A 24,671-nucleotide genomic window follows, 5' to 3' on the forward strand; every position below is an offset into this window, starting at 1 on the left:
ACAGGCATCTTTTCCTCTTAATCGACACTCATACATTGTCATCTACTTTAGAAACACCAAAAAAGTCTGCGAGAGTGTGATTTGAGCTTAAGAAGCAGTCCTGAAGAACCATCATCGCAGGAAAACAAAAAAGACAAACATATTTTGTCGAGCAGATTGTCTGTGACAAGGCAACCGGTAATTGTTTGTAGGGGATGCCCACTGCGGTTGGCAGAACACACCTGAATCCAGTAGACTTCTCAGAATGACGAGAGATCTTCTCATAGTCCAAAACAGTTAACAGGCACAGCAGAATCCCGATATGGGCCATTTTCCCAGCACACAGTATCCGCGATGTTCCTGGAGCAAATCAGCACAGCAGCAAAGGACAGGCGAAAGCAGCAGCGTGGAAGCGCTCCGGTCCCTCCGTGGTATCCCCGGGGTGAAAGCAGGCCTCTGCAACAGCAGAACCAGGACAGGTGGAAAGCAGGCCCCAGCCGTGGTAAAATCCTCCTCCGCACAGCAGCACACGCCCGGTGGAAGCAGGCCAAGCCCGAAGCGTGGATCCACTCAGTCTCTCCGCGACGACTCCGGGGGAAAAACACCTCAGCACAGCCGTACTCGACAGGTGGGAGCAGGCCTCCGTAGATCGCAGATCGCAGGCAGCAACAGGTGGAGCCGCTCCATCTCTACGCGACGAGCAGGCCTCCGTAGATCGCAGATCGCAGGCAGCAACAGGTGGAGCCGCTCCTTCTCTTTGCGACGACTCCGGGGGAAAAACACCTCAGCACAGCCGTACTCGACAGGTGGGAGTAGGCCTCCGCAGATCGCAGACAACTAAAACTACTACTTGTATAAGCAGGGATGCTTAAATGTTTGTAAGCAGGAGAGCTAGATGCTAACTGATGCAGATGCTAACAGGTAGTGGGAGCCTGTAAAGATTACGACCTTTAGCAACCTTGTGCAAGACGTGACTAAAAAAAGTACCTGGTTAAGGCCTCTCTCTAGTGGGGAAGTGAGGGAGGGCTGTTGGAAACATGCACACACCTGAATAAAGTAAATACAAGTATACAATAGTCCTGGTAATATGGCCTGATAATACTGCACATGTCAGATAATGTAGTGATGCAGTAGCAAGTGATATTTAGTATGTTTTCAAGCTAGTTCAATCCCTTTTGGTGTGTTTTAACTCTGTTTTCTAGCTATAGTTTAGTTTATTTTAGTTTCATAACAATTATAAATGTTTTGGAAATATTCATGTGATAAACCCTCAGCAGCCATATAGGTCAGTGGTTAGAGCTGGTTGCCAATGTGCGATGTCTGCTGCCAGGTACACAGGTTTGAATCCTGACCCCGACAAAGTGATAAGCGATGTCATCCCCTAACCCAAATAAATGTATCCTTACCTGAAAACAAAAATTCATCCATGTTGCATCTTTGCACACTGGCACAGGCAAGGCAAGGCAAGGCAAGTGTCAAGGAATGAACTCTGAGGCATGAACTCAATTGCACGACTCAAAACTCAAGACTCGGATAGTGTTTCAAAATAAAGATTTTACTGGGATTTGCACAGTAATGAAAACAAGGAAAACAAAAAAACTCTTTCGAGGAAAACTAGAACAGTGATCAATAACATAGATCCGTGAGAAGTCCGTGAGGTAAGCAGGAACGTAGGTCATAGAGAGACAACGAACTGACAATGAACAGGAGGGAGCTAACACCATATATACACAGGTAAAGGGGACACAGGTGGAAACAATCAGGGCGGGGAAAATAATCAAGGACGCAGGAGACAGAAGGGGGTTGGGAGCGTGGAGGCCTAAAATGAGATGGAGAATTAATTAAGGGAATAAACATAAAGCACAGGACAAAGGGACATGACAAAACTAACATAAAGAATAAACTTTCACTATAAGTTTCTTAGACATGACAGCAAGGCAAGGCAAGGCAATTTATATAGCACTTTTCAACACAAGGCAATTCAAAGTGCTTTACAAAAAATGAAAGACATTAAGAAAATGGCCTTTAAAATCAGTCATTAAAAAGAAAAGCTAATAAAATAAACATTAAAAGAAAAAATACATGGATAAAAGTTACAGTGCAGTCTAACATATGAATAGTTCAATTAAAAGCAGCGACAAAAAGAAAAGTCTTCACCCTGGATTTAAAAGTAGTAAGAGTTGCAGTGGACCTGCAGGTTTCTGGGAGTTTGTTCCAGATATTTGGAGCATAATAACTGAACGCTGCTTTACCATGTTTAGTTCTGACTCTTGGGACAGAAAACTGACCCGTCCCTGAAGACCTGAGAGATCTGGATGGTTCATAATTTAGCAGGAGGTCAGAAATGTATTTTGGGCCTAAACCATTCAGTGCTTTATAAACCAGCAGCAGTATTTTGAAATCTATTCTTTGACACACAGGAAGCCAGTGTAATGACTTCAGAACAGGAGCGATGTGATCCACTTTCTTAGTGTTAGTGAGGACTCGAGCAGCAGGGTTCTGAATCAGCTGCAGCTTTCTAATAGATTTTTTAGTGAGACCTGTGAAGACACCATTGCAGTAGTCCAGTCTACTGAAGATAAAAGCATGGACAAGTTTTTCCAAATCCTGCTGTGACATAAGTCTTTTAATCCTAGATATGTTCTTTAGGTGATAGTAAGCTGATTTAGTAACTGTTTTAATGTGACTCTTGAATCTCAGGTCAGAGTCCATGACTACACCGAGATTTCTGGCTTTATCTGTTGTTTTGAACATTGCAGACTGAAGCTCAGCGCTAACTTGTATACGTTCTGCCTTGGCTCCAAAAACCATTACCTCAGTTTTATCTTTGTTTAATTGGAGAAAGTTCTGACACATCCAGTCATTGATTTGTTCAATGCACTTACTCAGTGTTTGAATTGGAGCATAGTCTCCTGGTGAAATTGTTACGTAAATGTGTGTGTCATCTGCATAGCTATGGTAACTTATTTTGTTGTTCTTCATTATCTGAGCCAGTGGTAGCATGTAGACGTTAAAGAGAAGAAGCCCCAAGATGGAGCCTTGAGGTACCCCACATGTCATATTTGTCAACTCAGATGTGTAGTTACCTATAGAAACAAAGTTGTTTCTGTCCTTTAAGTAGGATTCAAACAAATGTAGAACTGTTTCCGAAAGTCCCACCCAGTTTTCTAGTCGGTCTAGTAATATGTTGTGGTCAATAGTGTCAAACGCAGCACTGAGATCTAATAATACTAACACTGAAGTTCTGCCACTGTCTGTGTTTAAGTCGATGTCATTGAACACCTTTACAAGAGCAGTCTCAGTGCTGTGGTTTGGACGAAAGCCTGACTGGAACGCATCGAAACAGTTATTTAAATGCAAGAAGTTACTCAACTGTTGAAAAACAACTTTTTCAATGATTTTACCTAGAAATGGCAGGTTTGATATGGGCCTTTGTGTCTTAGGTCTCCCATAATCAGAACATTTCTCAGGCGGGTGCAGTGATACTTCTTCAAGGTTTTCTGCACGATGTGTTTTATCTTTCTACTGTTTTGATTCCTCTTGCCGCTTGTCCTTGGCAGAGGGAACAGATTGATGACGCAGGCAGTTGAATATGTCAGAGATAAACAATTTCACTCCTGACTTGTTCAGGCAAACTCCATTTGCCTTATAAAGATGTCTGCGATCCCAGAAAAAGTTAAGATTGTCAATAAAATGGACAGAATGGTCAGTACAGGCAGTTGAAAGCCAGGTGTTCAGTGCAAACAGTCTGCTGAATCTCTCCACTCCTCTTCTGACTGGCAGTAGAGGGCCACTGATGAACACCTCTGCATTTAGAGAGCTGACAGTTTCCAATAGACATTTAAAGTCTTTTTTCAGCATTTCTGACTGTTGTTTCACAACACCATTTGTTCCAATGTGCAGTACCAAATTCTTCACAGTCGGATGTTCAGCCCCAATATGCAGGATCTTCTCAGCCAAGTCAGAGACCATATCCTTGGGAAAACAGAGTGCTTTGGTGTTGTTCTTACTACACAGACCTTTTACATCTCTTACAGCAGAGTCACCCACAATCAGAGTTTCAGGCCCAGTCGTTAGCTTTCCCTCTAGCATTTTACTTTTGGAGTAGCTATTGGTCCTTACCCTGCTGTGTGAAGAGGACAGGTTATCCAGGTCATCAGAAAGAGATCTCCGGTTCTCGGTCAGCGGAGCGTATCTGTTCTGGATTGGCACACTTGGTGGTTTAGGAGGATTGTTTGTAGTTCTCCCTGTAGCAGCTGTCCACGGCTGTTTCCTAGTATGAATAGGGGTTGAAGAGGCGCTCTTCCTGGGGGATAACAATGCAGGCCAGCCGGTCGCATCACAGATTTCAGAGCGCTGGGCTCTGCCTGTTATTCGTCCTCCCAAATCCCATGGAAATGATTTACTCTTAGGCTTTGCACCCAGAGAGTTCCAGGGAGGACTACCACTTATTTATTACCCGGTACACTGCCCTCCTGTTCCTTGGAATCCTTGTAGCTGCTAACTAGCTGTGAGTTAGCATCCCCTTTTCCATTATTTTGCAACACTGGTAAAGTGGTGTCATTCCCACGACATAGTCCATTCACTTCCACGTTAACTTCCAACCGTTGCATTTTCATTTCCAACACAGCCATCTTCTGTAGAAGTTTGTGGAAGTCATCTGTAGAGAACGGAGGCATTTTCCTACCAACTAGCTTAAGCTAAATAGCATGCAGTAGCCTACCAGGCTTTAGCTGTCGCTATGCCACGCTACTGTAAGACTGAGGTTGTCGTAAAAATGTTGAAATATGGCTGAAAACCTCCGTCTATTTACGAAGATTAACTGTCCCAGTGATAAGTTAATGTCCAGGAGCCGCTGCTCGAAGTTTTCAGAGAATAAGAATAGGAAAATCAGCATAAAAAGTAAGCAGAGGCAAGAGCAAGCAGAAAAGCGTCTGCACTGTAAGAAAGAAAGATAAGCGATAGAGCATACAAACGAAATACCGAAGAACACAGAGGACCTATTTTATCAGTGTAATATGTTAAGGTCAAGATCATATAGGTACTATGGTCAAGGTACTTCTACTTTTACTAAAGAAATGTGTTGGTTCAACTTGCTGTTGGGTAGTTAAACCTATCATGTTTCAAAAGATCGTTTTGTAAACTCCTAATATGCAAAAGAACTACAGCTAAGTGCAGTGGAAAGTATTTTGAAGAGTACCTGAACATTATAATTATGTACCGTTTTGAGTGCATTTAGTGTTACACAATGGGTATGTATCATATTATCTAAGTAAATAATTTGTCAGATAACTGGCATGCTGTTTAAAGGGCAATGTAAAAACACGGGTATATTGCAGCTTTGTTATCAGTTTATGACAAAGATGTTGGCCTCTACTGTCAATCAAAGCTTACATTACAATTAATACATCCCTTTAAACGTTGCATGTCTTTTATTTCAGATACATCAAAAATAGCCTGAATGTAATTCTCTTCTTGCATCAGGAAATACAGATCATCTGAATTTGAAAATTAGCAGACTGTGACTCGCTTTATCTACTTAATAAATAAATAATTGTGCTTTAAAAACCTTCAACTGTTGAAAGCAAATATGAAAAAACCCGTACAATTATTTTATTTGTTACAGTAGATCCACACCCTAGAAGGTTTAGTACTATTGTAATGACTAAAGCCAATAAAAAACGTGCCCTTGTGTTTGCACATTTTAACTATGCAACAATAAAAATATAAAAATCAGGTGGGAGGACTGAAAGGTTGCTGGCGGGAACAGGAAAGAAGAATGATGAGAAAAAAAGAGTGAAGGAAGCTATAAAAAGGTCCTGATGTGCATGTGAAGCATTTCAGAGCTACTGGAGATCCCAATACTCCTCCGCCTTCTCCTATCACACACAGGGAACATTTTAAAGAATACAAAGACAAGAAAAAAGAAGAAATAACCACTTTCAGGTAAGGGGGTACCGTACGTCTCGTACATTTTAATAAAAGAGCATTTGGTAATGTGTTGCTGGTATAGGTTATTTTCTCTTTCTTTGTGTTTTTTAATCTAACTGACATTACATTGCTTTTAACTTTAAGTAATTAATGTCAGCAAGAACACACTGTCTCTTTTAAGAAAGGCATTTATAGGATACTTTAAAACAAAGGGATAGTTTCACAGCAGATCTAACAGGCAGGACTTTCTAAATGTAGTCTTCACAATCGTGTAAAAGCAACATGAGAGAGAACAGAGCGTAACACTAAAATTGGTTTACTTAATGCAACACAATATGACGGCTTCATTCGGTTTATTATTTAATGCTGCCTGAGGCCTGTTGTGTTTCTGGTATAAGTCAACATTTTCTGTGATAAGACTATAACATATAGCCGCTTTAGCAGCTTTTTACTGATGCATCTACTTTACTAGGACTTGCATTTACTGCCCACCATACGAGTCTCCTGGATGCTGTGACTTCAACAGCAGGGTTCAACATAATTTCTATTTCTTCCTTACAACTACTTATTAAAAACCCTTGAAGATGAGTTCAGTCTGTAGTCTACAAGTCAGACTACAACAAACGTCTTGGGGAAATAATACATATTGGCTTCCCTGTGTTAAGTTTTTATTGTTAAAGTATTATTTTTTGTACTGATTAGGGCTCAATCAAATACATCAACAGTAAAAAATAATTAGCTTATCATTTATCAATCACCTCTGTCCTGGAGTTTACCAGGATTGGCAGTGATATAGGAAGACAATGCAATAATATACTCATGTTACATATTTACATTTAAACATGTACATTTTACATCAGATATTTACAGTCATCTTACACTTACAGTTAAAACACGACAAAATGATTTGAGGTCAGTGCAAAACATAAATCAAGGCAAGAATAAGGGGAGGAAAATCAAAAGCTATCTGTGGAGGACCTCTCTAACCCACGGGGTCTCCTAGTGAGGGATTTATAATGTGTCTCGTGATCCCAGTTGAACATCTCAGGCTGGGCAAAAAAGATGATCTTTGTAGCAAGACCTTTGTTCATCCTGCCGGTTTCATTTAATATTTCTTCCAGCTTTCTTTGGCTCAGCAGTGCAGCACTGAGGCGTATTTTTTTCCCCTGACACGTCAGGCTGTAGTTTTACAAAAAACAACCCCGGTCTACAAGCAGAACTACGGATGTTAGGCTTTTTTCCTGTAGGAGATCTAAATTGTCAGTTTATGAGAACTGAGCTAAGCCACTCGAGACATTCAAAGACAGCTCAGATGTCCTGGTGTAGTGGAGACAGCGGTGTAGGGGTGGAGTCATTATTCCAGTTCAAGGTGAAGTTGGCACTGTTCTTAGCGGAGAACTCAGGTACAGGGAAAGCAACATGGAAAGCCACACCTGTGGCCAAAATGAGAACTGAAATAACAAGGATGAGCCCTCTGCGCAGGATCAGCTCAGTGACAGAAAGCAGTGTTATAGTTTTGGTGTCTTTGGAAGTCTTTTCGCTCTGCTCAGCATCCCGCTTGGCTCCTACTGCATTGATGTTGTTGTCCTCAGCCTCAGGAAACAATTTCAGCTCCTGATCCTTGGAGTTGACTGGACAGTAGCCATCTGATTTCAGGGCTTCGCCATCCAACTCCTTCGGAGTGCAAAGAAGTTGCTGTTAATCAATGTATGAGTGGCTAAAAGATCATAAACAGGGACACAGGAGGGACAACATCCTGCTTTACTCCACACCACATACTGTAATGCACTCACTGTGATAGGGCAGTCAGAGGTGTCCGGCGCCATCGCTTCATTTAGCAGAGTACTGATAGGGCGCTTTGGGCTCACCACCAGTCTCCTTCCACCCCGCAGTTCAGCCTGAAAACATGAGTTTTATGAGGGAAAATATTTTATAGTAAATAGTATTGGCTTTATTTTTCCTTTCTTCGTATTTACTTCATTCAGTAATTTGTACAATGTTTGAGTATGTATTCAATGTTCGGCTTCAACGTGTAGGTGTTCTGTTTATTCTAATGAGTGAAGAGAGATAACTGTAAAAGCTATCCAAATGAAAAAAGGCAAAAACTGAAACATGAAGAGTTTAAATGTTCCCAAAATTAGGAGCCAGGAAGCAATCATTGATTGCCTGCTTCCGAGGCCTGATGAAGCTCCATTATACCCAAAATATTTCCCTTAATTGGAAGTTTCAAATGATGCCCTCAATCTATTATGCCATGCATGCTTCAATGAAAGATTAAAATATCTTACCTTGTGTGTGATTTTCTTCCAGTTGAGTTTAAAGATTAGAAAGAGGAAGAACCCCGTCTCAAGTACAACACAGATAAAGATACCCAGCCACAAGCCTAACCAGAGGGACACAAAAAGGCACGATTAAAGAAGAATCTACAGTGTATTCATTTCATACATGCAAAAAGAAAAACATATGACATTTATGACAAAAAGACTAAGAAACAGTCACGCCAACGGCTAATGGACAAATTGAAAATGTCCCCTGCCGATCCCCAAAGTTATTTCCATTTATCCTGACGGGGACATGAGTGTGTGAACTATATTTCAACGGAATAAATTCAATAGTTGTCACGACTAGTCCCTAAAAAAAAAACATGTCAATGAACATTCCCATCCCTACAGACGTTCAGTGCCTGGTTAAATTGATTAAAAGGGTTTCTGGAGGCTTTATCAGGTACACTAAACGTCAAAAGAATTGGATGTTACACGAGAGACACATTTAAAAAGAGTCTGGTCAAACTTATTTCCAAAGAGCTACACAATAAGGCAGCAAGTCTCTAGCAAGTTCTTCTTGGTTTGCCTAAAGAAATAAAGATAGAAGCAAGAAGAAATAACATTTAATAAAAAAACTAAACCTTATCTGAGTCTTTTTTAGTAGCATAATTACCAGCTTTCTCCCTCCACTCATAGTAATACACCCTTATTTTTGGCTCAAGAAATACTAGTAATCTATTAATCCCAATTACAAATGTAGCTCAGCGCAAGTTCAACCAGGAAGACCAATATCCTCTGGTGTTACACGTCACTTCAATACTCTCTCCTCTCCCATTAAGTAATCAGGGGCGTTACTCCCCGGCTAGCCAATCATCGCACCCGCTAACCCCTTTAAATCTGCTCTTCCCTCTCTGTCAGTTGTCATTTCAGGTGTCAACGCACAAGCAGCAGCAGGGCTTCGTCCCAGATCCAGGCATATATTCATCAGCTCCGCAGTCTCGAGGATTAAGCTACAGGCGGCGTTCCCCAGTCGGCTAGCTGTTCCAGCCGGCCGCCCGCAAACCCGGACGCGGGAGGAAAAGACAAGGAAATCGGGCTCCACGGAAGTTCCTCCGGCTTAATGGAAATGGCCTACTTCACGCAAAGAATTGGCGCACGCCTTCAGTCTCTCGAGAGGGCATCACCGGCATCAGGGCCGCTCACATGCGGCGCTTCACGCGGAACGGGCCCTCTTCGCATACGAAGCTTTACCCATTTCTGGCTTCAACCACAACCCCTCCTGCAGGCAGGCATGGCTTAAGCTACATCCCATCGAAGCTACTTCTCCTCCCGGTTCAGTAGTCACTACTGGACACTAAGTGCGTCATAGGCGGCTAGCAGGTTCATTGCACAGCCCAGGCCCTCGCCTCTTTTCCTGCGCCTCACCTCTAAAACAGGCGTCAGGGTAGCGCTGGCAAGAGGCAGTTGCAACAAATTCACAAGATGTTCGTTATATTGGTACGACAATAGGGTCATGCAGAGTGAGATCGCTACCCCTTTAAGAGAGGGGTTTGGCGCGTGCATGTGTGCGTGGGTATGGTAGAGCGAGCGAGCGGGATACATGTTTTCTCGAAGTAAAACGAGGCAGCAGAAAAGGATAGGTCTGTGATTCTGCTAATCTATTGCGAAATAGAAGAGCTAAATAAATGCAACGACCTCCCAAGTAGAGCTCGCCTCTCTCCAGTCATTCCGATAAAGTGGGTATTGAACGCGAAGCGCGTTGCTTCTGCCCTGGGAGACGACAGAGTCATCCCCCCCTGTTTCCTCGACTAGGGTCTGGGAGCCGACAGGAAGTTCAACAATATGCATTGCTACCTTTAGTTCAGGGTTAAGGTGAGTTCCAGGCAGTATTGGGTGTAACGTGTTACAGTATGGAGTTTCAGTAACGTACGAAGTAATGTAGCGCATTACTAATGCAGTTCGGGTAATTACTACCCATTACAATGCTCAGTAAGTAACGCAGTTTCCAGCTCCAACACAGTGTTCCTGAAATGAATGGCGTTTCGTAGGGCTTCTTTTTCCCAATAACCAAGTCGCTGCACATTATCCCGCTTATGACACGACCAGATACTAAATAAATTAGGAATTGACTCCCAATATTAATTGAATGATTTATTGACTGAAATGATCGTATTTTTTTTTTTTTCTCTTTTCTTCCCCACTAAGAAATATTCCGTTCCTCGGTGCACCAACGGCTGGATCTGCGACAACAACATCTCCTCTGCAGCATCGTCCAAATCCGTTCAGTCTCTGATCCACTAAATCCTTTCACATTACAGAGGTGAATTAGGTTCAAAGGTGAAATATCGTGTCATCGTCTGCGTCATGACGTAACTGCTTACGTCGCCGTTTCTCTCCCAATACCGCTGTCAAACAAACATCAATAGAGGATTGCGTCGGGTAGTTTTTAATCATACGAAGCCAGATTCAATCAGAACTACTTCTTCAAACTATACTTTTTCTAGAACGCCGTGATGCATCGGTTATCATGTGGTTCAGCGGCATTCACGCCGCTGCAGTGCGCGTGCAACCGGAGCTTATTCCTTTGTTAAATCACACGCCAGCGGTCGCCGTTAAGCACTCACTGTCCGACTGTCACATAAGCAGCCGATAATTATTTCCCATCTCTTAGCGACGCGTTTCAGTATGGATTTACGCCGTCGGCATCATAACACCGTCATTAGGTTCTCTGGCATCCTACAGGTGATGTTCCTTAGCAACCGAGCTAATCAGTCATCTCGACTACTGTCACTATCATTGCGGCATTAAACCGTTTCCTACACAATAACAGATTCTTAGTGCTGCCCGACTTGTATAAGTGTTCCAAAGTGCGGTCGCGTTCTAGCCACTTTGTTCAAGCGCTACTGCTCGTTACAACTCTATTCGCTTTAGCATAGGCTACTAGCATGACTGGTATTGCTAAGGGCAATCTCGGTGACAACGGTCAATGTTCCCCCTTTCTACGCACGGAGATAATGTAATCTTAATAGTGTGCAGGCCAAGGCTGGCTCTTCAAAGCAGATATTAACGACGCGCTTTAAAGTTCCCATCATCCGTTCAGCGGAACTCCTTCAGCCTCAAGCGGGAGTCAAGTAAGGAGAAACTATGCGTGCACCGGCTAAATAATATAATAGTTGTCTCTCCCCAGTGCATCACCCACTGCTCAGGGAGATCCCCTCATGCGTTGCCTTTACGCCATCTGTTCAAATACAACATTACTAACCTATAACTCCGCTCAACTGGGAAAAGAGAAGAAGAAAGAAGAATAGACTCCTCCAGGAGCAGAGCGTCCCTAATCATGAGGAACTATAGACCCAGTCACACACCCGGAGTTCCTAGGCATCACATCAAGCTCATGGTGTAATGTTCCTCTAACCAAACTGCGTGCATCCACATAAACGTCAAGGTGTATACAGCAAACATCTCCAACGACAGTTGCTCTTCTTCACCGGGCAACCGTACTTTGCATGCGGATAATCTTCATCATCATCATCTCCCGTTTCCTGGACGTGGCATCCGCCGGCCTCACGACGACTGCGTTTTCCCCGACTTTAAGGACGTGCACTGCACATCCTCCATTTTGGGGGGAATATCTGCATGAGATCTTCTGCCATAGCGGCAAGCTCAGATCTCCACTATTGCTTACACATTTATTATCACACTCGCTGGATCTAACACTAGCGTTCCTCCATCATCCTTATTTCAGATGACAGAAGACAGTCTTAATCACTCAATCAGCATCCATGACTCATCCCGGCGCACTTAATTGCTAATAAAGCTAGACTATATCACGGGTCATGTCTCAGTATTTAACTAAGTGTATGTCTTTTTCTGCGTGCATCCTGCACTTCATTCACTTATCTACATCTCCCTCTTCGCCCGGACATCGACTCGTGCTGCCAATCCAAGATCTCTTCAGTTTACCTATGGTAAATATGTATATAACTGGTGGTGGCGTCTTAATAGCTTATCAGGGCTTTCGTTCAGATAGACACAGCCACCTCTGCTGCCAATCAAGGCATTTCTCCCTCATCCCTGCAACTCGGACGGCGGTCCTCCTCCGCCTTCATATCCCACATTCGCCCGGACATCAGCGCGTGCTGGCTATCCAAGGTCTCTCAAACAATAAAAAATGGTAATTATGCCTATAACTGGTGGTGGTTTCATAGCACGTCAGCATGTATACGTGTCACTGTGTTCATGTTTAACTTTGTATGTCAGGTCGTGACCTCCGGGTCTGCATCACGTTTAACCCTGCACGTCAGGTTGCGACCTCCGGGTCTGCGTTATGTTTAACCCTGCGAGTGCAGGTTGCAGCCAGTGGGTCTGCGTTATGTTTAACCCTGCAAGTGCAGGTTGCGGCCAGTTGATTTACGTCATGTTTAACCCCGCAACGCCCGGCACTGATTCGGCAGTCGACCGCAGGGTCTGCATCCCACGATGTATTAGTACTTAAGCCCGGCAGTGACTCCGACATTCTCATCATGTCCCCGTGTTAATCTCTCATTTCATCCATAGATTTCCGCAGTCAGCCCGTAAGGCAAGAAATGCTTCACATCTCAGTACTTCATACTTCACTTCTTTTGGGGGTTCATCGGAGCGGTTTTTTCCCTCCTGAATGATCATCCTGCTAACCGGGGCCTAATCGTCAAACATCATTTCATTTACTTGTTGTAAACTGTCAATCATTATTCCTTCATTATGTGTCCGGTAATAAACATGTATTTCATACATCACGTCTCTCCTGATTGAACTATAAAAACACTATGAAAAAGCAAGAAGATATACAACTCACAAGATCAGAGCTTTGACACACAATAGGTAGATGTGTCTTTCCATTCATCAATACATGCACACGTTGAGTGGACTGATAGAAAGGAAATGTAAGGAATGTGTGTTGCAACAGGACCCAGTGGGTTTGTGTGTAAGTATTTGAACCTTGACTGAAATGTAGACACGCTACTTCAATTCCAACTTCTGCTGCCATACTGAGGATGTGCAGCACATTGGACAATATAAGAAATGTATATGATTCAAGTCCATACCTCAGTCTTTGATGGCATACAAGGAAATTGAGGTAACTCCCTGATCAACTGGCAACTGCTGAATTAAAGAAAATCATCATAGTGTGAAAGGTTCTGAACCTCACAAATAAAATAGACTATAGCTTAAATTGATTCTTTTTGAGATACCTGCCTGTTTACATCAACTGGGTACAAACCCTTTTTGTGGCGCCAGAAGGAGCTGTTAGAAATCTGGAGAAAAAAATCTTGTATAATGTCACTTGAATCAGTGTCTTGTTGGGGCTGAAGCCTACAAGTTAAAAACAATATATAAATCTGGAGGTGTGGAGTTAGAAAGAAGTGAGAGGAGAGCCTGTTGACGCTAGTGCAGGGGTCGGCAACCCGCGGGCCGCATGCGGCCCTTTAAGCCCTCTGCTCTGGCTCCCTTGAGCTTAGACAAAAATAGGAAGGAAATAAAATAAAAGTATTTGTAGGACTATTTATATTTTGTTGCATGGTTGAAAATGTTTCGTATCTTGTATTTTGAGTTGACACTGTGACACATAAATAAAAAACAAAACGGTTTTAATGAGGTCAACTAAAATATGCGTCACATCCTGCTACGGTCCCGCGCGAGCGCCTTTTCCTGCGGGTGAATAACCTTACCCCCGGCTCGATGAGCGAACTATGGATAAATCAAAGAACAGTACTGGAGAAACACAGGATTTAATTCTGTGTGGACAGAGTTATATGCTTTCACAGCAAACGATGCTGGTTTACCGGTATGTTTGATATGTAGAGAGAAGTTGTCAAAGGTGCTGCACTGCAGCCTTTACGTATCGAGGAACAATGGGAACAACACGGAGAGGAAGACAGCTGACGATCTTCAGTCATAATCATAGGTCATAATTCAATGGGGTATGTAATTTATTTCATAAAACACTTTTTGTTATATTCCATGGAATGCTCTTGACATCCCGATAGCAATGATTATATTAAATGCTTTGACAATAAATAAATACAAAAATTAATCTCCGGAAGCCGTAGCGCTGTAAAAAGCACGACCAATCATCTGAGCCGGCCCGGCTAAAATAACTGGATGGCCTACCTGCCTATAAGCCTGTCAGCCTTCCATCTGTGCACAAATTTATCTCGTGGCCTCATTGGTCATGTGCGCGTTCGTGTGTGTTGGAGGAGGGGCTCTGTGAGGAAGTCTGAAGGAAGAGGCATATTTTTTCCGGTTGTGTATTTTCGAATTCTAGCGCACTCGAGCTGGTTTCTCCATTCTTACCTACCCTACCTTTAACTATTTTTAGGGTGCAGCTATAAGTTTTATTTATTTCAAAGTGGGCCCATTTTAATATTTTTTTTCCTTCAAATGTGCAGAGGACTCCCCAAGTGCTGTGTTTAATTTATTTTAAAGTAGGCCTGTGTATTATTTTTAATTCTCCTTATAGGAGTTCTTTGTTTCTTATTAGAGGTTAACAGTTTTATAATGTAATAAATAGCCTAATAAATGCAAAACAAACTGTAGTTTTTGTCTGGTATAACAATAAATACAACTTTATTAGCTATCAAGCTATGAAATATGTTTTGCGGCTCCAGACAAAAAAATGTTTTGGAAAAAGCAGCAAAATGGCTATTTTGGTCAAAAAGGTTGCAGACCGCTGCGCTAGTGGCTCGAGGCTACGTTAGCGTACTATTAATCTGCACTGTCAGTGGTCTATTTGCATTAAAGGTACTGTAGGCACCAGTTTTTGACAATGTGTGGAATAAAAAGAGATTCTTTTTCTGGTTCTACCGCATGGATTTAGGTATTATTTTTATTGTGAACTAAGTAATAGAGGTGCCATCCGGAGACGCTGTTCCAAAAAAGGTTGGCGTAAAGTCACGGCAATAATACACATTTTTTTCATATTTTTGTATAGCTTCTTTGACGAAACATAGAGGGTTGAAATAGGAACGTTACCTACTACCCTGAGCTTGGCAGCAAACATCAGAGCTATTCCCACTGGCAGACCAACGCAGTAGTAACACACCAGGTTGGACAAGGCGGCAATTTTCTGCATCCCAGCTCCCACAAGAACCCCTGAGCAAACACACTGAAAACACACACCGATTGAAACAAAGAGAAACAAGTGATGTTCATTCAATGAAACAAGCTCAATGTACTCAATGCGAAATAAGACCTTTTTGTTGTGTGATAACTTACCAGAAGTGCATCAAAGAACTGTAAAAATGTGTAGACTGTGAGGCTCTGTGAGACCATGTTTACAATGTTTCTGCGGAGAGTAGAAGAAGCAGATTATCAAAAACAGAGTTGCCTTTACGTGTGGCAGAAATGAACGTGTGTTCATCTGAAACTCACTCATCAGAGGTGAATATGTAGCCAACGACAGACTTGGAGCTAGCGATGATGACACTCTGGAGTAAAGCAAGCATTCCTATAGCAAAGACATTACAAAAATGGGAGAAAAGGTGCATGTTTCATGATTGTCAATACAACTAAAGTAGCATTTTTCTTTTGTCATCTATTAGTAGAAACGCATACACCTCCCAACCAATCAGCATCAAGCGTTCTCTCTTGGCAGGTTTAGTTTGTATGACTTGGGTATGATTGTGTTTACAAGAATATGCTAATGTCTACATACCTGACAGAAACAGAGCTACTTTGCAGGTGACTAAGGCCCTGGTAGTGTTCCCGGCCCCCAGAGCATTCCCAACACGCACACAGGCAGCTGCGTGGATGCCTAGAGGGAACTGCAAGGACCCAATGTTACTTTGTGGTATCAGTTATTAAGTCAGCTTTTAAATACGCTTATTCACTTTCTTTTCGAGCAGCATTCAGCTCGAGCGCATCCTATTGAATGTATGTTCTTTTTTGAATGGTATAGATCTTCCTATCTAAAGTGAATTTCCCAAAATACTGAATTATTTTTAAGAATGTGGTTTACAAATACCATATATGTTATGGCTCCTATTTCCATCAACACATGCTGGGCAGCAAGATCCACCTCTCCAAGTACACCTGATGAAAGAAGTCACATTCAGAAAATGAGTGCTTATTTTTATATGCTGCTCTTAACCACATACTGCTGGTGGTTAGGCTTCCCTCCTTAAACCAGAATTGTTTTCGGGAAAATAAGGTGAACTTATGGAGACCCGTTTCAGCGAATGGGGGAGGTTGTCTGTTGTCTGTCCACAACAATTGTTTTTCAGAAAGAAATTGTTGTTTCTTCACCTTGTGTAACTTGTTTTAAGTAATTTGGTTTATTTACAATCAGATACTTGTGTGTCTTTCCAGTTTAACATTTTTTAAATATTGTTATTCAGCAATTTAAAAAACCTATGTAAATGGAGAGCATATTTACATTTACTCTGAGGGTATAAATATTTCTTTGTAGACATTTTTTAGATCTACATCTTCAGATACCTATTAAAGCTTCACTCAAATTGACTCAAACACAGCACTTACCTGCAAGGATACCGCCGACATCCCAGATCCACCATTCAAAGCAGACCATGAAAAGACTGGGGACAGCCAGCCTCATATAGGAGCCCCACTCCTGCAGACAGTCAGTGGACCAGCCTGCAGAGAGTTTCAAACACAAGGGTTATACTCAATGTGGCCTGTAGAGGACAACTGATGTATTCAAATCGTATTGTGTAAATGACATGCCTCCCCATGTTTTCTGATGGAGCTTCTTCCATCTGATGTATCCAAACAACAGAAGGCAGATTGCAATCTGAGAAATGCTGTTAGCAATTGCTGATCCACTGTAAACACACATGATAGAACATATTTTCAAACTGGATCGTTGTGTAGTGACGGTCTTCATCTACTGTGACTCTATCCCTCTCTGGTGAAGTACTGAGAGGTCAAAAAAGGTCAGCAAAGAGACAGGCACACTTCATTTCTAAGGATCATAGACTACGTTTTGAAAATGTGGAATCCAAATGCGAGGGGAGGGACAGACCTGACTTGACCCGACCACAGGGACTTGATTGGTTTAGTGGACTGCCTGTTGAACCAAATGTTTGTCCAGCTGGACCAGGATCAACTCCTGTCACAGAGCTCTCTTATTTTCCTACACTGCCTCCCTCTATCTAAAAATAAAGTACACAAATAATAAACATCAATATACTGCTGGCTTAGTTTTAACAAAAAAACAATCTTCTTAGATATATTAAAGTGCATAATGAGCTCTCTGACCTCTTGTCCCTTACTCACAATGAGCCCACAGTCTTTTGCTGTTTTAACAGCAGTGATCAGCAGAGTTTCTCTGCTTTGTAAAGGTGTACAGTCACTTGTACCGTTTATCGGTCATGATACTTGAGGCCTGATGGGCGGACTGGCCATCGGGACGTTCGGGATGAATCCCGATGGGCCGGTACTGAAGTGGGCCGGCCGGTAACCGGAAGGGCTCGACATTAAATGGCCCGCTGGCTCGGAAGCCCTATTTAGACACCCCGGGCCACTCATAACGTACTTTGCCCGCTCGGGCCACTAAAAATATTTGTTAAAAAAATGGTCCTGTGGTATAGGTAATTTGACTAGCAATTTAGTTAAATTGTTTCGTTTATTAACGCTACAACATAGCGTCCCGTGAGTCGGTTGTTGTTGTTGGGTGAAAAGCAAACAGCTGTTTGCTGCGGAGCGCATCGCGAGCAGGCTCCCGTGAGCGCGCTCCTTCACTACAGACTATTGCACCACCTAACCATTCGCCAAAAATGTTTTTAAAACCAGCGGTAACCGGCCAAGCGTCGTGCAAAAAACAATCATCAAATAAAAGAAAGTAACCGGAGGAGTTAAAGGAGAGTGACAGGGAGCATGAGAAGAAGAGGGAGAGAAAGTTTCAGCCAGCTTGATCGATGGAGTTGGCTTCTAGTGGTGCGGTGACGCGTCCTAAAACCCTTTAATAATCTATCGATTGGATTTATGATTCGAAAATTATAAAAGTAGGGTAGACATTTGGAGATTATCCGACTGAAAAAAACGTGCATTTATCAAACAGGTTCGTTTTCCACAGACCTTATTTCCAGCTTTTTTCCAAAACCCTGTGGAAAAATCCCATTGCTTTTTGTCGAGGGAACCAGCAGCTTACTTCCTGGTTTTATGACGCGTCACTGGCTGCACCTCTCTGATCTCTCTGATGCCAATATAAACAAGGTCTTCTGTCGGCTCTGTACATCAATGCTGACTTATGCTGACAAGTAAGTGAAGAGTAGACAATATAAAAAGGTATTGGCGAAATGTCCCAGCAGTTTAGGATAATGAAGATTCTAATCAAATCTATTACATAGCCATTACATTTCTAACTCCTAATGACAGGAAGGCAGAAAGTGCATTATACAAATAATAATACTCATAATAGCAGACATTTTTTAACAATGACCACAATATTATTATTTTTGATAAACCAAATATGAAAAATTGAGGAGGGCCAGTGGCATTTTACCCTTAATGTCTACCTCTGCGGTAAGTCACACACACCCCCCCCCCCCCCCCCCCCCCCCGACAATTTACTAGCGGTATTTACTTGCGTTACCGCGGAGGGCCGGCGGTACCGAAGTGGGCCAGTCGAGAGTCCCGGGCTGATTTGTAGTCCCAGTCCGCCCCTGCCTGATACCATAGACTGTCTAGCTGCACAAAGTTTATTAACAATGCAAATGTTAGGTTAAAAAGTATGCCACTTACATGACACCCATGTCGAGGCTGAAGATTAAGACATAGTTGGCCCCCAAGTTGAAAATGTTTGCTACCGCTGCCGTGTACATCTGAGGCAGAATGATCCCCTGACAGAAAAACATGAATTCACAATCAGCTATCCACCTGTGTAGCTTATATTGAAAGAGCGTTATTAATGTAGATTCAATATAGAACAAATACAGCACCCTTGTAACATGACAGGCAACAACCATGCTAGCAGCTTGGTGAGGCTAAGCTAACATGCTCACAGTAAAATGTTTACCATTTAAACATGAAGTTATTCTTTTTTTTTTACTACTTGAGTGTTACCATTTCCTGATTGGGGAAATATTAAGATAGTCCTTTTTTTGAGGCAGGGCACCCTACTGAACTTCAGTGAACGAGAAGTGAACCTTTTTCCACTCATAAACGTACCTGGTTCTGCAGGTAGGCAACTTGCAGAATATGCACAAACATGGCCTGTAGCAGGGAGACACAAAGGGGAATATTACAACTGGTAAACCTCTCAGATAACAGCCTGAATTATCCTCTTTGATGCTACTTTTAGATGTCATAAGTTGCTTCGCTTCAACAACTTGACTATAAGTTTGGAAAATATATTGACTGTTAAGCTTGTCCAGAGACACCACCAGCTAATGTTTTATTTCACTCAATGCTGTTACTCCTGCCTTTCATTAATTAAAACTTTAATACACCAGAGAGATTATGAATGGAACCCGATGGAGCATGATTCATTCTTTATACACAGACAATGAAATGGCAAACACTGTTGGACATTTTATCAACATAGTTTCACCATTTGAATGCAATATTTTGTAGTTATTTAGCCACCTCACATCCCACAACGGTTGTCAGCTAAGTTACTGAACTAACTGTTAACACTTGAGCCAAATGTAATAAGAGTACTAACAATAGTAAGGTTACAGTGTGTAAATAAACATGCTGCATGGCTTGGAGACTTGACAGCACAGAGAGTATCTTTTGAGTCTTCACTTTTTGAGGATTCACACAAAGACATCATCACTCTAATCTCTTTCTCGTTCCATAGCCATGCTTGCTATTTTTTTGGTCGCACCTAAGATTGGTAGACATTTCTTGTTTGTTTTTTTAATACATAGTCTACTGTCTAGTGTGTCCTAATTCTGTAGCTCAGGTCACTGCAGTATATTCTATATCATAAAATGTACTAAATAAGGCTGTACAAAATATTGGGCCGATCTTTCTTTTTTTTCATTGCACTCACTGGAACAGCTGGTAGATATGCCATCACGTAGATCTGGGCGATTCTGAAAAGGAGGTAAACAGAGTAATATTCATCTAAAGTAGTAGAGCAAAAACATAAACAGTAATTTAACATGTCCCTATTTGTACATGTCTTTATATGCAATGTCAAAACGATGTGTTGCAGCATCCCTATTTTGTTCACATCAAACTTGTATCATTAACTTTCATAAACTGTGAATTTACTTTGCCACCTGTTCCTCTTGGTGCAAGATGATCAGCAAGTTGTGAGAGTTGATGAGGAGAGCCCAGCAGGGCAGAGTGAACAGCAGCAGGATCAATGTACTCCTCTGGAGAATTACTCCCACACGCTTGAAGTTTTTACTGCCGTATGTCTGCAAAAACAGAGAGGAAAACTAATTTAAAAAATGAGTCTGATTGCATATTGACTTTCTGTTGATAACACATAATAAAACAATAGAACAATTAGATAATGTGGTTTGCTCACCTGAGAAATGAGTGTGTCACTCGCAAGGGCGAGGCCATAGCCTGTTGCAGTCGTAGTGATGTTAATGGTCTGAGAGGAGGACAATCAAGAACAAGTGAATCAGAAGGGAAAAAAGCGGTATATAAGACAGAAAATGATTCAAAATCCAGGTGGAAAAAACGTTTTTTGAACATGAGCATGTGGTCTTCTTGCAGCAGAACTCCATAGATAATAGATCATCTATGTGTGGAAACCCTGCAACCCTGAGATTATGTGAAATCTGAACAGATTTGATATTTTATGTATTCAATAACTGATTCCAGTGAGTTTTCACCTGTTAGGGGAAAGGGTTCATAAACCCAGTCAAACTGAGAATCAACCCCCAGTCTGCAGCTTGCTGCAAGCCAAAGCCAATTTGAGTGCATTGCTTTTGTTTGCTGTTGGCCTAATTCAGTGTCAACTGATGCTAACCCCAACACACAACACTCTCACAACACAAATGTATCCTATTTGCCCAACGCCAGACAGCCAATGTTGATGTTGGGTGAAGGAGCTCAATATCTATCAAGCAAAAGAGAGACAGATATTTTCGCAGGCCAGGATGTCCAAAATGAACTGAGCTGATCGATCATGTGGGATTTTGTTTTGTGTGGCTTTTTGGTCTAAATGTTCTTCCTGTTCTTTGTCTGCAGGATGTGTAAGTTAGCGACTGTTTGCAAACAATTTAGAAAGGACTTAAAAAGCTTGAGTATAGGGCTTGCATTAACGTGCACACCTCCCTACCACTACAGGGTGGAGGGGCATGGAAGCTCCCACGACTTTGTAAAAGTCTGGAAATGGGACGAATACGGAGTTGTGTCAGAGGAAGCAGAAATGATCCCATTCACCAAACAGTGAGTCAGTTGATTGCGGCTGTTGAATGGTTTCTTCTCGATGTGTCACTGAAAGGTTTAATGAGTTCAAACATTTTGTGAATCATCTGCTGTGGACCTCATTAAGAATAACTAGATCTCAACTGACTACCAGTGAAGGATTTGAGAAACTGATGTGTTAGGCTGGTGTTTTGTTAGTTGACGGCTGTTTCTGCCAGATGGAGCAACAAATCTGAGTCAGTATAAGAATGTTATCTTTCTGCAGTGCTATGCAGCTACCTTTTGCTATTCATAAAAATTGTGACAAATACAACGGTTACAAGCGTTGGTGAGAGCGACACAGCTGTGCAGTTGATTGCACAACAGCTCTTTTACATGTTAAGTGTCTTTCAGGCATTCAGTATTGCCAAGTCTCTGCCAGTTGGTCTATAAAGCTACGCATGAGGTACAAACGAGTATCATGACACCAAACAGATATAATACTAAAGATTTTCTAATTGGGAGCATGAACGTTTTCAGTGGAAGCAGTAGACTTGTAGTAGTTGTACTACTCTAGTTGCATCATTTATAATCAGAGTAGTGTACAAAGGGTTTAAAAGGGTACCGCTGAGGCCAGTGCGTATCCTGCCAGTTCTGCATTGCCAATGTGACCACAGAATATGGTGTTAACAAACGGCAGGAGGAAGTTCAGAATCCGAGACAGCAGCTGCAGAAACAATCAGAAAGATTTCACTCATTTCAGGCCATCAATGACTGAACACTGAGGCAGTACAATAGACCCTCCAGAAAAACGCGATTCTGAGATCGCAGAATTTACCGCATAATCAGCAAAATCGCGCAGATTTTTAAAAAGCTGCATATTTATCAAAAGGTCGCATAATCCCCGCATTTTTCCACACAAAGTTGAGGAAAAAAAAGTTAACTCGTCTTGACGTGACGTCATCAGCTCGCGCATCACAGAATGTAAACAAGACTGTATAGAGTGAACGTGTGGAGCTCACACGATAGAGAAAACACCAAGATGAAAAAATCTAATCCTTCTCATTTACCGACGAACATTTCTACTAAAGACCGGGCAAAAAGTGGGGGGAAACTATTCTGCACCCCGTGCAACTGTGTGTTGGAGCATAAGAGAAAATCGACGGTGGCGACCCACTTTGATTCATTCAAACATTCGAAAATGCTTTCTGCTACTGCGGACAAGAAAGCCATTTAACTCACGTTCCCCGAGGCATCAACCTCCAAAACCCTTTCGAGGGCTACAAGAAACGAAGTGAGTAGCCTACAAGATTGAAGCTGGTCAGATAACGAACGAGTAAATGAAAACAGAATGAGGCGGAGAAGTGTGTGTGTGGGGGGGGGGTGAGATTAAAATAGCCCAATTGCTTTTACAATAAATAAACATTGAATGTGTTTAATTGAGTAGTAAAGGGGTTTAACGTTAGTGGCAGGTTGTGTGTGAGAGAGAATAAATAAGACAGCCCAATATTTAAAAAAATTGTTATTCTTTTCCCCCGCATATTTAGCAACTTTCCGCATATTTCGCAACTTCCCGCAATTTCACCGCATAAAATCACATAAAAACCCCGCATGTTTAATCGCATAATCAAGGATTTTTGCCCGCGTTTTTCTGGAGGGTCTACAATATGCTCTAATAGTAACTGGACAGCCTATGTGTGCTCAGCTTTGGGAAATCAAAAAGCACAGTCAGGTTTAAGCACCATTATATATCATTGCATGCTGTGTACATATTACATAACTTCATATTCACTGTGCAACATTCACCAGTAACTCTGCACACAGTGATAAGAACTAAATGTATAACAGTGGTGGCACTTTATGAATAACATACCAATCCCCCGCAACAAACAACACTTCAACTTTCCCCTACTCACCAGTGGGCCCGTGAGCCGTAAGACTTGGTAGAGTTCTTCTCTGTAGACCAGTGGTACCCAGCGTTTCACGCATGCACACCGAAACAGTTTGGAGCTGACTGCTGCCTCGTCTTCCTCGTCTTCCTCGGCCCCTGAGCTCCTGCCAACGGAAACCCCAGCAACGGGCCCTGCACCCGGCGGAGGGTCTGCAGGATCCGGGGAACCCAGCTTCTCCATTCAAACTCAGGAAAAGAAGAGAGAAGGGAGAGAGGAGGGAGTAAAGCCAAGGGAAAGGGAGGGAGTGGGGAAGAGAGAGCAAGGAGAGGGGCAGTCGGTCTATCTGGGTTCAGGAATACAACACATGCACTTGTTATTGATTGAATAATGTGGTTTGGAGGAGGAGTGAGGAGAAAATAATGATTACAAAAAGGGAAGAGAAAGAAAACTGGGAGTGGAAAAGATCAAAAGTCTTTATTTGTGGATACAATGGTCAACGCAGGGCCGATGAATGTTTCTTGTGACTTGTAAGGGAGTTAGTGAAGCTGGACCTGGTGGTCTTATTTGGTTTAGGAGTAATCTGATGAGGAATGCCTGTATGCATATTTTAGACAAAGAGGCATGATGGCATAATCTCTGCAGGCTTCGGTGAATTATTTACCTGGCAGTCGTGCTGTTCATGTTTGTGTGTGCGCACATTAACAACTGATCTTATCTGCCTCTGATCGAACTTTGACCACTGACTTCGGCCTATGCATGTTCTTGTCACCCAGCCAAATGTAGGAACATCAAAATTCTCCTAACAGAGCCTTGTAACCTAAACCTACAGGTATCCTCAACGTAAATGTTAATAAGTAACTGTAACTGAGTAACGGTATGGATTTACTCAATGGTATTTTTTTTTAATTTAATTTCAAACCTTTATTTAACGAGATTGGTCCCATTGAGATCATAGATCTCTTTTTCAAGGGAGACCTGCAGCATATAGGTTCCACATGAAACATAAAACAATAAAGGACATCATACATTATATTTACAGGACACATTTACATAGTTATAGACATTTACAAGTGCCCATAGTATCAACAAGCATTTCATTTAGCCTAGCTTTAAAAACATGCAGAGGAATGAGATTGCTCAGTTTCAATTCTTGCTGAAGATTGTTCCAAGCAAGTGGAGCTGCGCACATAAAAGCTGTCTTACCTAAGACAGTCCTTGCTCTTGGCACATCTAACAATACTACATCATGAGATCTCAGACAATAGCTGCTTGCAACTCTCTGTGTTATCAGAGA

At 42.2% G+C, this 24,671-nt stretch overlaps 1 protein-coding gene across 1 annotated transcript; it reads right to left on the reverse strand.

Moving 5' to 3' along the window:
• Positions 1-6,561: 6,561 nt before the first annotated feature.
• On the reverse strand, positions 6,562-23,725 carry LOC307018841 (multidrug and toxin extrusion protein 1-like). The gene is made up of 17 exons (XM_079649294.1): positions 23,402-23,725; positions 22,111-22,212; positions 20,656-20,724; positions 20,394-20,542; positions 20,170-20,212; positions 19,341-19,385; positions 18,915-19,012; positions 16,896-16,993; positions 16,692-16,805; positions 16,177-16,244; positions 15,868-15,976; positions 15,585-15,660; positions 15,429-15,498; positions 15,186-15,318; positions 8,199-8,293; positions 7,704-7,808; positions 6,562-7,584 (listed from the first exon to the last, which is right to left on the reverse strand). Exons 1-17 carry the CDS (start codon positions 23,615-23,617, stop codon positions 7,219-7,221), a joined length of 1,956 nt encoding a protein of 651 aa, XP_079505420.1. The 5' UTR covers positions 23,618-23,725; the 3' UTR covers positions 6,562-7,218.
• Positions 23,726-24,671: the final 946 nt, after the last annotated feature.

Source organism: Notothenia rossii (assembly GCF_949606895.1).
Source record: "Notothenia rossii genome assembly, chromosome: 9".
NCBI lineage: Eukaryota > Metazoa > Chordata > Actinopteri > Perciformes > Nototheniidae > Notothenia > Notothenia rossii.

What these genes read in the sequence shown, in the direction of transcription:
- LOC307018841 (XM_079649294.1), bottom strand. Translation starts at nt 23,617, where the DNA reads ATGGAGAAGCTGGGTTCCCCGGATCCTGCAGACCCTCCGCCGGGTGCA. An exon ending in TAGGAGCCATAACATATATG is followed by an intron (nt 15,977 to 16,176) that starts GTATTTGTAAAC and finishes GGGTCCTTGCAG; the next exon opens with TTCCCTCTAGGCATCCACGC. An exon ending in AGTTCTTTGATGCACTTCTG is followed by an intron (nt 15,319 to 15,428) that starts GTAAGTTATCAC and finishes GTGTGTTTTCAG; the next exon opens with TGTGTTTGCTCAGGGGTTCT.